General features: G+C 39.9%; 1 protein-coding gene across 1 annotated transcript; it reads left to right on the top strand.

Annotated features, from left to right (window-relative positions):
* The first annotated feature begins 5,528 nt into the window (after positions 1-5,528).
* On the top strand, positions 5,529-18,154 carry shha (sonic hedgehog signaling molecule a). Its single transcript, XM_027156820.2, has 3 exons — positions 5,529-6,230; positions 12,943-13,204; positions 16,023-18,154. The coding sequence occupies exons 1-3, from the start codon at positions 5,940-5,942 to the stop codon at positions 16,676-16,678; spliced, it is 1,209 nt and encodes a 402-aa protein (XP_027012621.2). The 5' UTR covers positions 5,529-5,939; the 3' UTR covers positions 16,679-18,154.
* The last annotated feature ends 1,777 nt before the right edge of the window (positions 18,155-19,931 follow it).

Below are 19,931 nucleotides of genomic sequence, written 5' to 3'. Positions count from 1 at the left end.
TTACTAAGTGCTGTTTTCCTTTTTTTTTTTTTTTTTTTAAACTTCAGTCAGTCAGGTCTTGTGTTTAGATCCAAACTGTGGCTGATTCTGATCTCGTTTGCTAGCTGCTAATCAGCAGATTAACTGTTGACTGTTAAAATAAGCAGCTGGCATAAGTGGGAAAAAGTGAAATCAAGCAAATCCTGAGGTAAATGTTGAAGTATAGCTTTGAATTATTCACTGAAGTTAAATTCATAAAGGATAAAAAACACAGGTTTTACTTTCTGATGTTAAATAAGTGCCTCTCTCACCAAAGGATAACGTTAGCTGAGGCTAACAAACAACAGCTTTATAAAATCAAGCTAGCATGATAACGACTGTGTAAACTAGCTGAATGCTAATTGCTAGCTCACAAAACAAACTGTGTTGATTTAAACAAAGTGTATGTACATAGATGTGATTAAAGGAAAAAAAAATGTGGATTTTTTTCCTGTCCGTTAGCATGTTTTGTTTCTGTTTTTTCACTTACTGGATTTGTATCTGTTTACTTTGGGTTCACTTTGCTGTCTGTCTGTCGGTGGATTTCTCGTAGCTTTCTCTCGCACTCTTATTACCGAATTTCTGACATAACTTTTCAGAATCTTTCCCACCTTTGCTAGCTAGCAGTACGATAAACAAAAGACTAGCAGGTAGCATATAAAATGGCATGTTACTTATTTAAATTACTTAGCTAAATGTATATAAATCCACAGACGCGATCTTTTTGCTTGTGTTTTTTACATTTTATTTCTTTTCGTTATTCTGATTTTCATAAGGTATGATTTGTGGTGCATTATGGGTAGTAATAATAATAATAATAATAATAATAATAATAATAATAATAATAATAATAATAATAACACTGTTGTTAACTTTATCATTCTCAGTTTAAGGTTTCTTTAATTTTGCCGTTTGTTTTCCCCTCTCTCCTTTAAAAACAGATAAAGCGAGAGCTCTCACTAGACACAGCACGTTGGCTCTCGTCGTAAGACTTCTCTTCACTTTGTGCTGCTTCGTTTTTTTTCCCCTCTCATGTCACCGCAATTATGTTTTCATCTGTTGCTAAAGTGTCCATCACAACAGCGCCTGGCGCTTTGAAGTCTCTCTTTCTTTTTTTTCATTCTCTCTCTCTCTCTCTCTTTCTCTCTCTCTCTCTCTCTCTCTCTCTCTCTCTCTCTCTCTCTCTCTCTCTCTCTCTCTCTCTCTCTCTGTCTTTCACAGGTGAGTCACGGCGTTTTTGTTGGGTTTTGTACAGCAGCCGAGATCTGAGTGTGCGTGACTTCGTATCGCTGCCCACACAATACAGTGTGGCTAATATCCAAATAAACAAATGACTCATTGACGGCGGTGCTAAAGGCGTGGACATCGCGCAGTGATTAGCCTGAGATTCGGCACTGATTTCAGGCGAAAACCGAAAATAAACTTTTTCGATTTAACAGATGGCAAATATGACAGTTTCTATGAACGCTATGGATCGCTGTATGCTAATTAACATTTATCCTTTAACGTTTATCCTTCTAAGAGGTTTGTCATTTCAGTGTTTATTAGCTTTTAAAATAAGTTTTAAAATGTCACCTCACATAAAAATGCCGGGGGAACAACAAAAAAAGTCAAGGGTGACGGCAGAACCCTTACAAACCCCACCATACCAAGTGTGTTTAAGTAGAGGGAGCGGCCGAGAGGAGCAAATAAAACGCCTTTACACACAGGCAGGCCAGGCCGAGCGTGAACTTCAGCTACGCGATTGTGAAATTCCACCACAGCGGAAACACGTCCCTCAAACAGCTCCATGAGTATGTGGTGGTTTTTGGTTAAGCACCATACAGCAAAAAAAAAAAGAGGACATTGTATGGTGTATCGGTGTTGCGTAATCTCCGATTGGGGCCCACCTGCAGGTTGAAAGCCATGCCCTTGCTCCTGTTTGTCAGACGGATGAATAAGAAAAGCTAGGCTCTTCCCAGCAAAACACACCTGACCTGGTTAGGTGTGTGTCTGTGTGTGTGTGTGCGTGTGGGTTTTGTGTGCACAATTAATCCGCCGCTGTAATTCATCATGAAAGGCTCGCAAAGCTCCAGACAGCGGCATGGGGAAGAGCCTAAAGCCACAGGTGCTCTTATGCTTTACAATATTCCACCTTAACCAGTTACCCAGAATGCAATTGGGCTCAACACAAACGTAAAAAAAAAAATTTTTTTTTAAAAGCGTGACGTGAAAGAAATACCTCAGAAATCTACCTGGTCAGAAGAATTTTCAAATGAAAGTCTTAATGAGGCGAGCTGCTTAGTTAAAGTAGATAGAAGTTATGAATCAGATTAGTGATTCACTTTGATCCTCTCGACTCACTGATTCAGGTAGAGTCACGTTGTTCTGCTCATTGCTCATTGATTCGGTTTGTGATTGTAAATTAATGACTCTGTACCTCACTTCACGGTTATTATTATTTTTAATTTTACCTCGATTAAAAGCCGTGACTCGGTTTAATGTTGACCCGGTATGACACTGTGAATCGATTCAAAATTTGATTCTTTTCAACTTTTTACTAAATCGCAGAAGCAGGTCAACGACACAGTGACTCATTAAGGTTTTGATGTTTTGATATTTTGCAATAACAGGTCATTGAATGACCTCAAGGAAGATGCAAAAGGTCGCACCGAATGAGTTTTTAACTGGAAAATTCCTCCACCGTGGCCGAGAGCTACATAACGTTTCCCACCATCTCTGAGAGAACACCAGAATGAGACGCATACCTCACTGTGGCCGTTTCCATGGCTTAATCTGTCACTGAAGTGGAGTGTGTGCTGTTTCATGGCTGATCTCTCAGCCAAACAACACTGTGTGTGTGTGTGTGTGTGTGTGTGTGTGTGTGTGTGTGTGTGTGTGTGTGTGTGTGTGTGTGTGTGTGTGTGTGTGTGTGTGTGTGTGTGCGTGTGTGTGTGTGTGTGCGTGCACACAGGAGGAGCCCATTTGGAAAGCTCAAACAGACAACAAGGGGGATGACACCCAGAGGACACTGATGTACACACACACACACACACACACACACACACACACACACACTCTCTCTCTCTCTCTCTCTCTCTCACACACACACACACACACACACACACACACACACACACACACACACACACAATTACGTTTATTAATATATTCGTCTATACTCAATACATGAACCTAAAAGGCATCGATTCAGGAAATAATTTTGCACTAAAACGCCATCTCACGCTCTCTCTCTCTCTCTCTCTCTCTCTCTCTCTCTCTCTCTCTCTCTCTCTCTCTCTCTCTCTCACACACACACACACACACATTCTCTCTCACACACACACACATTATGTCCTAAAACACTTTCTTTTGAGTTAATTAGACCAAAATGTATCACCATTTTGGAGACTCATCACTCACTTATATATAATAATAATTAAAAGAAAAACTGCATTAATTGATTTAAAGCCTGGAATTAATTGCATTCAGTTGCATGCATTAGCTGAAGTTTCATTTATCATTATTAGCATGCCTTAATCTCAGGCGAGTGAGACGACCAGTGCGAGCGTGTGTGTGTGTGTGTGTGTGTGTGTGTGTGTGTGTGTGTGTGTGTGTGTGTGTGTGTGTGTGTGTGTGTGTTTTCACTGCTAGCTTCTACGACTCTGTAAGTAAATGTCAGTATCTTGCTATGAAATTTAACAAAACTAGGGTAAAAAATGATTATATATAAAAATATTACACATTATTTATTAATAGTAACTTACAATATTAGTGCATCTTCATAGATTATTAAAGATCCTGGATACATAAATACACAAATAAATTTATTATACACAAATATTTACTCCATAGACATTAAAGGGTCTGATTTAAATAGAAAGAAAAGTGTCAGGTTGTTTATTATTGCGCTGGGGAGATTTCTAGAGTTGTTTTTCTCTTTTTTAAAAATTTATTTATTTTCCGTCAATATTTGGAATAACGGTCGGCGTTAAAAATTTATTAAATAAAAAATAAAGTCTCTGGGATGAGTTTTGTATGTTTTTTTTTTCATCACAAACATTCCAGTGAGTTGCAGTCAGATTGGTTTATTTTGTCCACAATAAAACAAATTAATACACTTTCTTTCTTTATAAGTATTTTTAGCATACAATGTTGTTGATATTGAAGTGTTGAAGTATATTGAAGTATTTTATTTATTTATTTATCTATCTATTTATTTATTTATTTATTTTTGTTTGTTTGTTTGTTTGTTTGTTTTGAATGCTCCAGTAAACTATGCTGTAAAAGATTTATTGTGATATTTTATGTGATACCTTTTTTGTAAGAATAAAGGTCCATGTTCAAAATCTACTAAATAGATAAACAAAAAATAAACAAACAAACAAATAAATAATAAATTCAATTCATTTTATAAGTATTTAATTACTTTTTAAAATGAACTTTTACATAACGTAAAGTAAAAACAATAATAATAATAATAATATTAATAATAATAATACACTATAATATTTAAATACCAGATAAATTTGCTGTATCAATGTGACATTTTATTATTATTAATTAATTAATTTGTTTGTTTATTTTTTAATGGTCCAATCATGTGACCTGCTGTGACATCACAACACGAGATTTTTGCAGATTTATTTATAGGTATCATCACGTCCATAAACTTTTATACCGTTATGTTATAAACCTTACTGTTCTTCTTATAATACTCTAATATTACTCATAATATTAATCATTAGTTAATACACGTCTTTGTAATTTTGTTCATACTGTAAACGAATGTCTCTGAATATAGAAGAATCTTAATGCATAATATTATACAATCTGTTTAGGGGAAACGTTCACATTCACCGACCGTCATGGCACGTGCATACCGTGTGGATATTGGACGTCTAGCGCGTAACCACTGTTTTTTTTATGTTTGACACACTGGAAAGACGTAACTGGTATATATATATGTGTGTGTGTGTGTGTGTGTGTGTGTGTGTGTGTGTGTGTGTGTGTGTGTGTGTGTGTGTGTGTGTGCGCGTGTGCATTTAGATTATAGCTATATTTCCTCTATACTCCTTAGGTGCATTGCACGTTGGAGGGAAAATGTCTAATTGTGTGTGTGTGTGTGTGTGTGTGTGTGTGTGTGTGTGTGTGTGTGTGTGTGTGTCCCAGTGCAACCCCACCCTTCAGGTTTAGAGGTGGGTGGGTGGAAAAGCCACACGCGCGCGCGCGCACACACACACACTCTCACACACACACACACACACACACACACACACACACACACACACACACACACACACACACACACACACACCATGTTTATTCCACACAAACATCATCTTTTCACATCTGTGTGTGTGTCTGAGTGTGTGTGTGTGTGTGTGTGTGTGTGTGTGTGTGTGTGTGTGTGTGTGTGTGTGTGTGTGTGTGTGTGTGTGTGTGTGTGTGTGTGTGTGCAGGTCCCTCCCATCTGCGCTTATAACGCTTTAGAGGCGCGCAGAGGAGCAGCATTACAGCGGAGACTCTGCACCTGTACCGGAGAGGAGAGGGCAAGGACGAGCGATACTGTGCCGGTGCTTCTCTCTCTCTCTCACACACACATACGCATACGCGCACACACACGCACGCACGCACGCACGCACACACACGCACACAGGAATAGAGACGCATAGACGCGTGCGCGCGCTACCGGCCCGAAGCCGGTTGCATAAAAAAAAATAAAAAGCAACAACAACAAAAAAGAAAGAAAGAAAGAAAGAAAGAAAGAAAGAAAGAAAGAAAGAAAGAAAGAAAGAAAGAAAGAAGGAAAGAAAAAAGCAAAAAGAAAGAAAGAAGAAAAAAAAGCTCATTGAGGTGCTGCTGATTCTAATGTAATATTTCCATTTCGGGAAAACAGAAAGGGATTTAAAAAGAAAAAAGAAAGGAAAAAAAGGAAAGAAATGCGCGCGCTGTCGGTGAGTCTGTGCCTCGCGCTGCTGGTGCTGCTGCCGGTGCGCGCGTGCGGTCCTGGCCGCGGTTACGGCCGGCGGAAGCACCCGAAGAAGCTGACGCCGCTCGCGTACAAGCAGTTCATCCCCAATGTGGCGGAGAAAACGCTGGGCGCGAGCGGGCGCTACGAGGGCAAAATCACGCGCAACTCGGAGCGCTTCAAGGAGCTCACGCCTAACTACAACCCGGACATCATCTTCAAGGACGAGGAGAACACGGGGGCCGACCGGCTCATGACCCAGGTGCATCTCACACACACACACACACACACACACACACACACACACACACACACACACACACACACACGCTGACTATTCGTGAGCATTAATAATTCCGCACTCGACACAGTACCGAATTCGCACGTGCACAATCGGAGGTAATTTTTATTTATTTATTTATCAAAACACTTCCCCTGCAAACTGAGTGTTTATTTTACCTGCGCGTTCAGTCTCGTGCTTCACAGCTCAACACTTCGGGGCTGATTAAAAAACGCCACCGGGTTTCATTCAACACTTGTAGGCTGTAACGCGCGCGCGCGCACCTTCGACCGTGCACGGTTTGGTTTGAGCACTTGTTCCAAACATGCGCTCAGTCTGACATTCCAGCATAATTCAACACCGTAAGGATTTTTTTATCAACTCCACACCTTTAGATTATTGCAGTGTTAAATGTTGAATAAACACCCTGCAAGGTTAAGTGTTATTATCTAGTAACCAGATTAATCTCTCACTATGGTAGTGTTTAATCGCCTCTTCCCCTGCTGACGGTGTTCAGTTCCATTCAGGTGTTCGTTCAACCAAAGAACTCTGAGGTGATTAACACCACAGCACCTTTACATCTTTTCACCCAACAGTCTTTAATCATGTTGAGTAATCAGTGTTGGATTGCACTGTAGTTATTCTAATCAACACCGCCCACACATGTTCAGTGAGCCCTGAGAAATGTTCAGGTTTAACACAGCTGTTTAGTTCAATGCTGCAAGTGTTCAGTGTCAGTGCAAGTGGGTTAAATCACAGCCTCTAAAAACACTGATGTGTTTAGTTCTCTCCGATCGAGTGTTAAATGAACAGCGCTGCATAGGAATTAACACTGCTAAGCTGGCTGTGTTTAATTTGAGTGTTAAGTTAATGTTTATTCGTTGGGGTTAACTTTGCGGCTTTGAATTAACACTTAAAGTCCAGCAGCTTTAACGCTGCTTGTCACTGCTTTGTGTTTATTCGCGTGCTCAGGGTGTGTGTTAATTCACCTCTCATACACTGCTGAATTAATGCAGTGTTAATGCACAAAAGTTGTTCAGTCCACAACTGAGCACCTGTTATTTGACTCAGTGACGGTTGTTCATCAAACCTAGGTGTTAGTTTGACATTTTAGAGACTTATATACCGTGTGTGTCGATTCAACACTGTGAGGTTAATTCGCTGTAACTCTTACGAGGTGTTTGTTCTCATGCTTACAATAAGACTGATTCAAACCGTGAACTGAGAATGAATCCATGAATTCAATGCTGCAACAAATCACGCAGGTGTTTAATAAACACCACCGATGTTAAGTGTTGCGAAGATGATAATCTAGTCATTTCACACATTTCAGCTGCAGTAGTGTTTAATCATCTCACCGATTCGCCTACTTTAAGAGTGCTGAAAAAAAGTGTTAAATTTGTTCCAGCAGTTTTCAGTCGGGTTCAGGTAGATTACATGTGTTAGTTCAATAGTTCTGTACTGATTTAATGCTGATGTAGGTGTTTATTCACGCTCACTGATTTCAATCACCCGCACCTGTTAAATTAACACCTACAGTATAGAATGAGCTGTGAAAGTCTTAGGTTTGGTTGTGTAGATGTTAATTCAACACTGCATGTGTCACTTAACACTGCTTTGATTCAAGCATTTTTCCTTTTACTAGCCTAAGAATTGAGCTGAATAAAGATACAGAGTGTTTAATTGGTATTTCTTTCTCTTGGGCTGAGTGTTAAATGAAACTGTTAAGCACATGTAGTGTTGAATTAACACCCACAGTCACAGTTGAATTAACACCCACCACTCTTCTCACACATTCTGTAGTGTTTGTTTAAGGCTTGAGGTGTTCATTCGAAGTTTTATTTAAAGCAGTGGGTGTTAATTTCCAGTTCTTCGTTCAGCTCTAATTCAACACTGTGTGTATGTGTGTGTGTGTGTGCCTTCACTGAAGTGTTAATAATGCGTAATGCTGAATTAACATTGTGTTAAATTAAATAGTAGGTCGAACCAACAGTTGCGGTGTTGAATAATCCTTAATACTGCAGTGTTTGAAATAATAAAGGTGGGCCATTTGGACCCAGATGAAAAGGTTTAGAGATCATTAACGCATATTCTGATTTTAAAAAAAACATTTAGGGAAAATTTAACTGTGTTGGAACTGGTTAAACACCACACATGTTCATATCCCTTCTCAATACTTTCAGTTTGATTAAACACAAAGAATGTTAAGTTATGCCATCTCTTTAAGCCCGGAAATGTTCACTCAACATTTCTAGGTGTTGGTGGAGAATTAGACACTGTGCATGTCGATTAAACACTGCAGGGTTGAATTAAACACTATAAAATACCGGTGTTCATCCCCTCGCATTTGATGTTAAAGACGCATAGTTTGCGAGATTAATGCAGATTTTTTTAACGAGCCTTCGTTAGACACTGCCAGTGTTGATTAATAATCAAACACTACTAAACACTGTCAGTGTTAATTCTCATGCTGTTATATTCTTTTAGAATTAAAAAAAGTGAGACACGAAGCACACTCTGTCTCGCTTCCTTGTTCTGGCAGCTGTTTTAAAATATTAAACATGCCCTATATGTGTGTGTGTGTGTGTGTGTGTGTGTGTGTGTGTGTGTGTGTGTGTGTGTGTGTGTGTGTGTGTGTGTGTGTGTGTGAGAGAGAGAGAGAGAGAGAGAGAGAGAGAGAGAGAGAGAGAGAGACAGGTCAGAGAATCAGGCAGAGACAGGAGACACAGAGACAGGAGACAGGAGACACAGGAGACGCAGAGACAGGAGACAGGAGACACAGGAGACACAGAGACACAGAGACAGGAGACACAGGAGACACAGAGACACAGAGACAGGAGACACAGGAGACACAGAGACAGGAGACACAGAGACAGGAGACAGGAGACACAGAGACAGGAGAAGGAGACACACAAGGAGACACAGGAGACACAGAGACAGGAGGCAGGAGAAGCAGAGACAGGAGACACAGAGACAGGAGACACAGGACACAGGAGACAGGAGACACCAGAGACAGGAGACAGGAGAAGCAGAGACAGGAGACACACAAGGAGACACAGACACAGAGACACCAGGACAGGAGACAGGCGACACAGAGACAGGAGACACAGACACATGAGACACAGAGACAGGAGACACAGACACAGGAGACACAGGGACAGGAGACACAGAGACAGGAGACACAGAGACAGTAGACATGAGACCACACAAGGAGACACAGGAGACACAGAGACAGGAGGCAGGAGAAGCAGAGACAGGAGACACACCAAGGATACACCGACACAGGAGACACAGAGACAAGGGAGACACAGACCATGGAGACAGGAGACACAGAGACAGGAGACACCAGAGGACATGGAGTACACAGATAAGGAGACAGGAGAAGCAGAGACAGGAGACACAGAGACAGGAGACAGGAGACAGGAGAAGCAGAGACAGGAGACACACAAGGAGACACAGACACAGGAGACACAGAGACAGGAGACAGGAGACACAGAGACAGGAGACACAGACACAGGAGGCAGGAGAAGCAGAGACAGGAGACACACAATGGAGACACAGACAGAGGAGACACAGAGACAGGAGACACAGACACAGGAGACAGGAGACACAGAGACAGGAGACACAGAGACAGGAGACACAGAGACAGGAGACAGGAGAAGCATGATGACAGGAGACACAGAGACAGGAGACAGGAGACAGGAGAAGCAGAGACAGGAGACACACAAGGAGACACAGACACAGGAGACACAGAGACAGGAGACAGGAGACACAGAGACAGGAGAAACAGACACAGGAGACACAGACAAAGGAGACACACAGGAGACAGGAGACACAGACACAGGAGACACAGGTACAGGAGACACAGAGACAGGAGACACAGAGGACAGGAGACAGGAGACACATAGACAGGAGACACAGACACATGGAGACACAAGGAGACAGGAGACACAGGAACAGGAACACAGAGACAGGAGACAGGAGACACAGACACAGGGGACACAGACACAGGTAGACCACACAGTAGACAGAGACACAGACACAGTAGACACACATAAGGAGACACATATACATTATACACATACACATTATACACATATACATTATACACATATACATTATACACATATACATTATACATTATACACATTATACACATATACATTATACATTATACATTATAATCATATACATTATACACATATACATTATACACATACACATTATACACATATACATTATACACATATACATTATACACATATATGTCCACACATTTCATTTTGTTATTAACGAATCCATCAGAGCTGCTAAATATAGAGACAGAATGAAGCCTCCATGTTTCAGAGAGCGGAGCTGTAGGGAAATTTCTGGAAAGTCTCCACATGCTGCATTATCCAGAATGACTTCTTCGGGAATTATTCTTAAACAAACTTGGAGGAAGGTCGTGCTTTGATAAATCAGCCTTGCAAGGACACACACACACACACACACACACACACACACACACACACACACACACACACACACACACACACACTCACACACACAGACATACACAAATACTCAAACACACAAACACTCAAACACACAGAAACACACACACACAAACACTCAAACACACACATACACACACACACACCAACACACAAATACTCAAACACTCACACAAACACTCAAACACACAGACACACACACAAACACTCAAATACACACACCAACACACACAAATACTCAAATACACACATACATACACACTCACACAGACACACACACATACATACACACACACAAACACTCACACACATACATACACACAAACACACTCACGCACATAAACACACTCACACAAACTCCCTTTTACACACACAAGTCATGTAAGTAAAAATTTGTCCTCGCAGGTGAAGTCACGTGATGTCATCACTCTGGACCAGTTGGAACATTGGCACTAAACATGTCAGGTTTATGCCCATATAAGGACATCCTAAAGCAAATTAACCGAATATGCAATGCACGTGTGGGAAAAATAATAAAAAAACCCATAAAAACGTAACTTTTACGGACGCACATTGTTACACTGCACAGCAGAACTAAGACGTTTAGGATACTGTAAGTTTCTTTAGAACCTTACCTCCTTTAGAATCGGGGGATAAATCTAACTTCTGGTGTGGTTTAGTCTTTTCTCATATCAAACTTCACCTCCAGGCACACACCAGCTCATTAACACAGAGGGTTAGCATTAGCATGCTAGCAGCCTTGCCTGAGGAAGGAATATTAGCATTAGCATTTTAGACCAGGCTAACTTTTTGAGGCTCGTTTTAACACGTGCAGTTAGAGCGCTAGCTGATGACAGCTAGTTTTCTGTTTAATGTGTCGCTAATAAAGACTTTTATCGAGTAGTTTGAGATGCCAAAACGTTCCGTGTCAAAATAGCAAACGGTCTTTAGCTATTGCTAGTTTATATATATATATATATATATATATATATATATATATATATAAATATATATAAATATATATATATATATATATTAGCCATGTGAATGGTTTTAGCCTAGAAAGTAGCTAGCTGAGTTTTCTTTTAGCATGTCTCATCTTCCAATCAAAACTAATAATTAATGAATAATTAATTAAGTAATTATTGATTGTAATTATGTAACTGATGATGAAATGGTGGCTTTTGATTGGTCGGTTAGTAGACATACTGTTACACACACACACAGAAACATCCAGTCTGACCTGATGTGTATCAGATATCCATCAGATTTTACATACACACAAACACACACACGCACACACACATACACACACAAACACACAGTCAGTAAAATGGTCTGTATTTCAGCTCGCCATCACTAAGCACTTTTTACAGGCAAGTCTTTGTTAGCAGATTAAGAGGCGACGTCCGGAGTGTCCGCATGTCCCGCCGCGCTTCACGCCCGCTGCCTTGATTTTAGGCACACGACCCGATGAATTAATAACGAGCTTCTTCCCCGCTTCACTCGAGAGCCTGAAGTTCTCAGACCTGTGAGGGCTCATCTTTTTTTTTTTTACACCACTGTGTGTTTCCTGCGTCATTTTAATGTCTCTGTGCCGGTGTGGGTCTGATTAGACAAAGTGTTACAGGGAAAAAAGGGCTCATTGCTCAGGGAGAGATAATCTACATGACACTAAAAAAAAGCTTCAAGCAATAAGAAAGGTTTGTGAAATAAAGCACGGCAGCGGTGGAGATGTGTGTCGCAGTTTCCAGCTCCTCGGCTGGATCTATACGTTTTAGAGCAGTGAAGCGATTGCAGATGAGTTATCTATATTTAATGGCTTCTTCCTCAGAGAGAGAGAGAGAGAGAGAGAGAGAGAGAGAGAGATTGTCTCTCCAAATATCAACAGCTTTCAAATAAATTGTGCTTCCTTTTTAAGCAGATTTAAAAAGCAAGTCCAAGATTCTTTGTAGCTCCAAGAGTGCTAAAGACATGTCATGGCAGCAATACCACGTTGTGTCCACTAGGGGGCAGACCGGCAACCGACTGTTACAATTTTACATCGGTTTTATTGTAGCTAGGAAAAGTGAAGGAGTCTCCAGTGTCAGGAACAGAAAGGAAAGATTGAGGAGAATCTCAGCTCCACGATCTTATCTAAGTTATCCAGCTAACGTAACGCACCCTGACTCGATCCGTCTACTCGTTTTTTTCCTCAGAGATGCAAAGACAAGCTGAACTCGTTGGCCATCTCTGTGATGAACCAGTGGCCGGGGGTGAAGCTGCGCGTGACTGAAGGATGGGACGAAGACGGACACCATTTTGAGGAGTCGCTTCACTACGAGGGCCGAGCCGTGGACATCACCACGTCCGACCGAGACAAGAGCAAATACGGTATGCTGTCGCGGCTAGCTGTGGAGGCCGGTTTCGACTGGGTCTACTACGAGTCCAAAGCTCACATCCACTGCTCCGTTAAAGCAGGTAAGAATTAGATACTATGCAACGTGTGTGTGAGATTCACGCTATAATAAGTGTGTGTGAAAAGTGTGTGTCCCGTGTTACATTCAAACAGAAGAAGAGGATTCAGACTCATTCTCCGAAAAAAAAAACGACAGAAAATTTCAACCCAAAATAAAAACAAGAAGATTTGTTTTTAGTTGGAGGAGAAAACTAAATAATCGAGATCAACAAAAAGAAAAAATCTCTCAAAATTTCATTCCAAATCATTAAAATTTTAAAATTTTGAAATTTTAAATTGAAAGCATTCAAAAAATTGAAAGTTTTTTGTCTGCAGTAAAAAAAATTAATTTGATTTCAAAACATTTTTATGTAGATTTGTTTCTCTTTCACGTTTCTTTCTTTACTTCCGTTACTTTTTTCTCTTTCCATTTATGGAAATCGAATAAACGTTGATTAATTGTCTCCTGCGCTTCAGATGAGAAAGAAATAAAATGTTTCCTCGTCTTTATCCGTTTAACTTTATCCTCATTCAGCCAAATCCTTATTAACCCTGTTATTACACACCCATTCTATCAGGATAATCCCTGAGATTAGATTCCCAGAAGCCAGCCGTGAGGTGTGTGTGTGTGTGTGTGTTAGTGTGTGTGTGTGTGTGTGTGTGTGTGTGTGTGTGTGTGTGTGTGTGTGTGTGTGTGTGTGATTATTGAGCTTATATCGCCCCACTCAGTCTCTCTGAGGGAGAAACTATTTATGAGGGGGGAAAAAAAAAGATTAAATCGGTCATCTGTTTAATTTATTTACGAATGTCTTTAAATTCTCATTTTTTCCAACTATATAATAATAATAAGAATAATAAGAATTCTTCTTCTTCTTCTTCTTCTTCTTCTTCTTATTATTATTATTAATTTTATTGCTTTCTGTTTAAATGTACATGTTTTAAATTTTAAATTCTTGAGGTTTTTAATGATTTTTTCGGCAGTAGAACAAACGCATAGATTTTGAACGAATTACTAAATTTTAAGCTCAAACTTAATTTTTATCCTAAAATTGAGTCAAATATTAATGAAATAAAATCATTTCTAATCCAGTTAGAGAAGTGTTTTTAAAAGAAAAAAGAAATAAATATCTTTTTCTTTGTGTCTTCTTTAAAACGTGGTATTTTGAAGGTAGTTTAAAAAACGTAAAAATGAATTTGCTTGTGATTGAGTTCCATCATATAACAGGATTAAAGTTTATTGAAATCTGTTCTATTAGTGAAAACACGTCTTGATAAATCCCGTCTTGTCCGTTAGCGCGTCGCTGAGAAAGACAGAAATCTACGGATTGCGATTCCAAACACACGTTTAGACATATTTATCGAAGGCCGTGTCACTCGGAGGTCACATGCCTTTAGAAAGAAAAACAAAAAACAGGAGGATTTCCGTGGCCCGGGATCTGATGAGAGGATTAGGGTTTAAAATAAAAAGAAAGAAAGCAAGAAATAATGAAAGAAAGAAGCAGAAACCTTTAGCCGTGTTTGCTGAAAGTGTGATCCGAGAGACGGGAATGCGAAGAGAGGAGTATGATGGGAAATAAAAAGGTGGCTTTGGCGTTAGTCTGCAGTCTCAGACCTCATTTACATTCAAATCTCCATCAGTGGAGAATCGGCCCAGAGCAAATAGCTATTCTTTCTTTCTTTCTTTTTTTTTTACCAGGCAATATGTGTGTGTGTGTGTGTGTGTGTGTGTGTGTGTGTGTGTGTGTGTGTGTGTGTGTGTGTGTGTGTGTGTGAATTGTCACCCAGACGTTTGTGCACCTGAGCAAATATGAGCAAGTTGCTGGGAAAAAGGCCCAGAAGTGTCCCCTCCTTTATTTTCCAAGAGCTTCGTACACAAACTGTAATTAGAATGACAATGTCACCTCCTTTATTGGACCTTTTTTTAATTAGAGCCGTCCGAGCTTCTTCCCGTGAACACACGCACGCACACACACACGCACGCACACACACACACACACACACACACACACACACACACACACACACACACACACACACAGAGGCTCTTTCGAACCGAATTCACACAAGCTGCTGCTGATTGATCTTGTTTGCTGAATGGCTGTGTTCCAATATGCGTCTCATTCCCTTTGTGTCCTTCACTACACACTACACAAGACGTTCATCTGTTTCTCCAGTAACTGAGATCCTGATTTAGAGCAAGGAATATTCTAGAATTAACAGATTGGGGAAAAAATGAAATTCAAATTTGTGAAAAATTCCCCAAAATGCAAAAAAATAAATAAATAAATAAATAAAAAATTTTTAAATTAAATTTTCCAATCAAAACTGGACCAAAAACAGTTTAAAACATTAATTAAAACAAACATGAATTACAATAATGCAAAAATAAGCACTTTAAAACATCAATTAAAACTTGGAGATAATTTACAAAAAAATGCAACAAACAACAACAAACACTTTAAAACTTATTTAAAACATCAAAGTAAAACTTCTTCAGCATTAAATTCCAGAAAATACCTAATATTAAACACTTTAATTTTAGAACACGTTCCATTTTTAACTTTGTCGAATTGAGCTGATGTTAGACCTGATTTGAATTAGAATTTTGAGTTTTATCTTCAATCTTGAATTAACACTGGCATAAAAACACAGTAAAACAAACACCGTACATTCAGAACTGACGAAAAAACCTACAGAATTCATAAATTTAAACCTGTTGAAGGTTTAGAATTTAACTTATCCAGTCGGATCAGTTTACTCTTTTTTTATTTAAATCGTTATAGAAATATCAAATTAAAGATGTAATTAACAATTGCATTTTTTTTTTTTAATTCTTTGCAGAGAATTCAGTGGCCGCGAAGTCAGGTGGTTGTTTTCCCGGTTCGGCTCGGGTGCGCCTGAAGGATGGAGTGCTGAAGGAGGTGAAGGACCTGAAAGAGGGAGACGAGGTCCTGGCAGCGGACGAGACGGGGAACCTTGTCTACAGCGAGGTCATCATGTTTGTGGACCACGACCGCACCAAGAGACGAGCTTTCTATGTCATTGAGACCAGGAATCCACTGATGCGGGTCGTCCTCACCGCCGCGCATCTCCTCTTTGTTGTACAGAACTCCACGCTGACCGAGATATTTGCCAGCGATGTCACACCGGGGCAGGAAGTCATGATACTGGACAAGGGAGGGCAGCGTCTTCGTGCGGTCACGGTGGATCGTGTTTACCAAGAAGAACATAAGGGGTCCTTTGCGCCGCTCACGGGTCATGGCACCATTGTAGTGGACGACATCCTTGCTTCCTGTTACGCCGCAGTAAAGGACCAAAAGCTGGCGCACATAGCGTTTGCCCCCGTCCGCTTTGTCCACAAGGTGGCGCCGTTTTTGTTCACCGGACCGGCCCAGGACGGTGGCGTGCACTGGTACTCTGACTTTTTGTATCAAATTGGGACAAGGATTTTAGGTGAAGCTGCTTTTCATCCACTCAGCATGGAGGACAAGAGCTGAAAGACATCTCTGTCTTTCTCTCACTCTCTCTTTATATATACGTATATAAATATATATATCAAAGACTAATGTAGGACACAAGACAATATTAGAATCAAAATAAAAAGAGACAAACGGGGCCCCCCTTTCTGGGTGAGGAAAAAAAAGAGGAGGGATATTTATTATTTTACAGACACCATCTCAAAAAAAAATGGGAAAAAAAGAGAAAGAAATGGAGCCTTAAAAGTGTCCTGAATAATTTATTCACACATGAACTCGGGCTGCTGATCTCACACACACACACACACACACACACACAGGATTGTGTTTCAGCATGTGTGTGTAGCATCCGGATGTGCAGAATCTATTTTTGTATACTTAAAAGAAAGAAAGAAAGAAAGAAAGAAAGAAAGAAAGAAAGAAAGAAAGAAAGAAAGAAAGAAAGAAAAATGAATGAAAAATGTTGTGCACGACTGAGGCATGTGCCGATCGTCTCACTTTCCGCAACCTTTTCTTCGTCTTCGTAAAAACTTACGACGTGACAAGACGGCTGAAATTTTAACTTAAACCCCGCCCATTTTCAGACTTCAGTCAAAACCGTCGTGTTCTCGTTCAAATTTCTCCAGTAACAAAAAAGACTTTAAAACGCTGCCACCTTTAAGGGGACAAAAAAAAAAAAAAAAAAAAAAAAAAAAAGCGAGGTCATTTTTAAAGGTTATATTCTCGGCACATGCCTGCGTGCGTCTGTCTGTCTGTCTGTCTATTTGTCTGTCTGTCTGTCTGTCTGACTGACTGACTGACTGTTATATATATTTTTTGGGATTGGGGGGTCCATAAATTATATTTTTCTACACAGAATTGTAAATTAGATTTTGACTGTTTGATCGTTACCGAATCACTTGAAATAGTGTAAATTATGAGAATATATTTTAATTTAAATAGTCACAGAGTTTCTTTGTGCTATTCTCCTTTTTATTTGTATTATTATTATAATTATTATTATTTTACTATTATCATCATTATTTTTGTCTTAATTTTTACCTCATGTTCTTTTTTTTTTTTAATTTCCCTTTTGTCCTTGATCTTTTATGGAAATCAGAACTGCACATTTTGGACGTCTCACTCTCCTAACCGAAGAGTTACAGACTGAATCACAACGTAACTCGTGTAAATTTACTAAAAAAAAAACAAACCTATTTTTTCTTTCCTCCATTTTCTTTTGTAATAGGTAAATAGTTTTATAGGAGTAAAATGTAGCAGATATGCACAGGCTCATTGTGTCAGGAAATGTATAGAGATGATTATTTATATGTTTATATTATAAAAAAAATGTGAGAAAGAAATGCCGTGTGTTTCAAGAACTGATTTATTTCCCTCTTTTACTGTGAGAAGGTTTTCTTGTCGCTAGATTTGAGTATTAACACAATTCGGATATATTGCTGAACTTCAGTTCAAATCCTACTGTATTAACGGTTACTTTAAAGGGGGGGGGTGGCGGCTACAACTCAACTCAGTGATGGATGGACTGATGTGATCTGATGAATAGATGGATAAACGGACACGTTCCACGTTCCACTGATCACGAATATATCTTTGTTGATGGGTGACTAGACTGTTGGATGGAGGGATGGAAGGATGGATAGTCTGAGAATGGAGGAATGGACAGATGGGTGGATTATGGTTAGACTTAGATTGGTGGATCAATAAAACAGACTTTATGGATGGATCAAGGAATTATGGAGAGAGTTTTGGATGGTTCAACTGATTGTGGATCGATTGTGGGATGAATGGAAAGATCAGTGGATTATGGAAAAACTGGTGGATGAAAAAAACTGATGGATGTATAGATTGTTGGATGGATGGATGGATAGGTTTTGGATTGATTGTTGGGTGGATAAATAGACTGTGGATTGACTGATGGATGGATGGAAAGATGAGTGGATTTTGGATTGACTGTTGGATGGATGGATGGATGGATGGATGCTGTTAGATGGATGGATAGGTTTTGAATTGACTGTTGGGTGGATGAATAGACTGGATTGATTGTCGAACGGATTGATAGAAGGAAAGATGAGTGGATTATGGAAAAACAGACTGGTGGAAGAAAAAAACTGATGGATGTATAGATTGTTGGATGGGTGGATTGATGTTTGGGTGAATGGATGGATGGATAAATGGATTAGTTTTTGATTGACTGTTGGATGGATGGACAGAGTTAGATGGATGGATAGGTTTTGGATTTACTGTGGGATGGATGGAAAGATGAGTGGATAATGGATTGACTGTTGGATGAATGGATGGATAGGTTTTGGATTGATGGTTGGATGGATAAATGGACTGTTGGATGGATTTATGGATGGATGGATGGATGGATAGGTTTTGGATTGATTGCTGAAAGGATGGACAGATGAACAGACAGAATGTTGGATGAATTGTAGATGGCTACAGTATATTATGGATATGGATGGATGGGTAGATTTTGGACAGACTGATAGTTGAAGGGACAAATCAAACAACATAACACACTATGACTTCAAAACCTATGAAGGTGTTCTTCACAGATCGAAGATTCTTGATGTGTTGTATGTTGTGAGGTGGTGCCTGCATGGATCGGACTGGGCTGTCCAGCACGTCCCAGAGCAGCTCTATGGAACTGATCTGCAGGAGTATTTACTGTACGTAAGTGATAGGTGTCAAAGTAACATCCACATGAATGCCAGGACCCAGGGTTTCCCAGCATTGACCACATCATCACACCTCCTCTGCCAGCTCACCATCTCCCCATAGTGCACCCTGGTGTCATCTCTTGTTTAATCAGACCAGGCCTTCTTCATCCATTGCTCCAAGGTCCACTTTTTTCAGCAGTATTTACTAGAGTAGGTCTTCTGTGAGATCGGTCTAGTCTCTAGTTCTCTGAACCGGTCTCCAGGTTCATCGTGTGTCCTTCCATGGGGTTACATTTGTAGGTATTAACCCCTGCATACAGGGAACAAGCCAGCACAACTCCTAGTCAAAGTCACTCAGTTCCTTACGCTCGCCAATTTTTCCTGCTTCCACCAGTCAACCACCTGGCAGTGGAATAAACTAGATGGAGAGATGAACAGACTGAATAGTTGGAATGAATGAAACTTGGATGGAGTTTGAGGGATTGAAGGATGGACCAAGACATTATCATGTACTCAGTTATTCTGTTCTATATTACTGACCCAAAAGGAAGAGCTAGAATGATATACAGATAGAAAGACAAACACTACCTGATGCAAACTTGTCCATC

The sequence above is a fragment of the Tachysurus fulvidraco genome, chromosome 1 (assembly GCF_022655615.1).
Source record: "Tachysurus fulvidraco isolate hzauxx_2018 chromosome 1, HZAU_PFXX_2.0, whole genome shotgun sequence".
NCBI lineage: Eukaryota > Metazoa > Chordata > Actinopteri > Siluriformes > Bagridae > Tachysurus > Tachysurus fulvidraco.
Note: the sequence above shows the minus strand (reverse complement) of the source record. Positions and strands in the feature narration are given on the sequence as shown.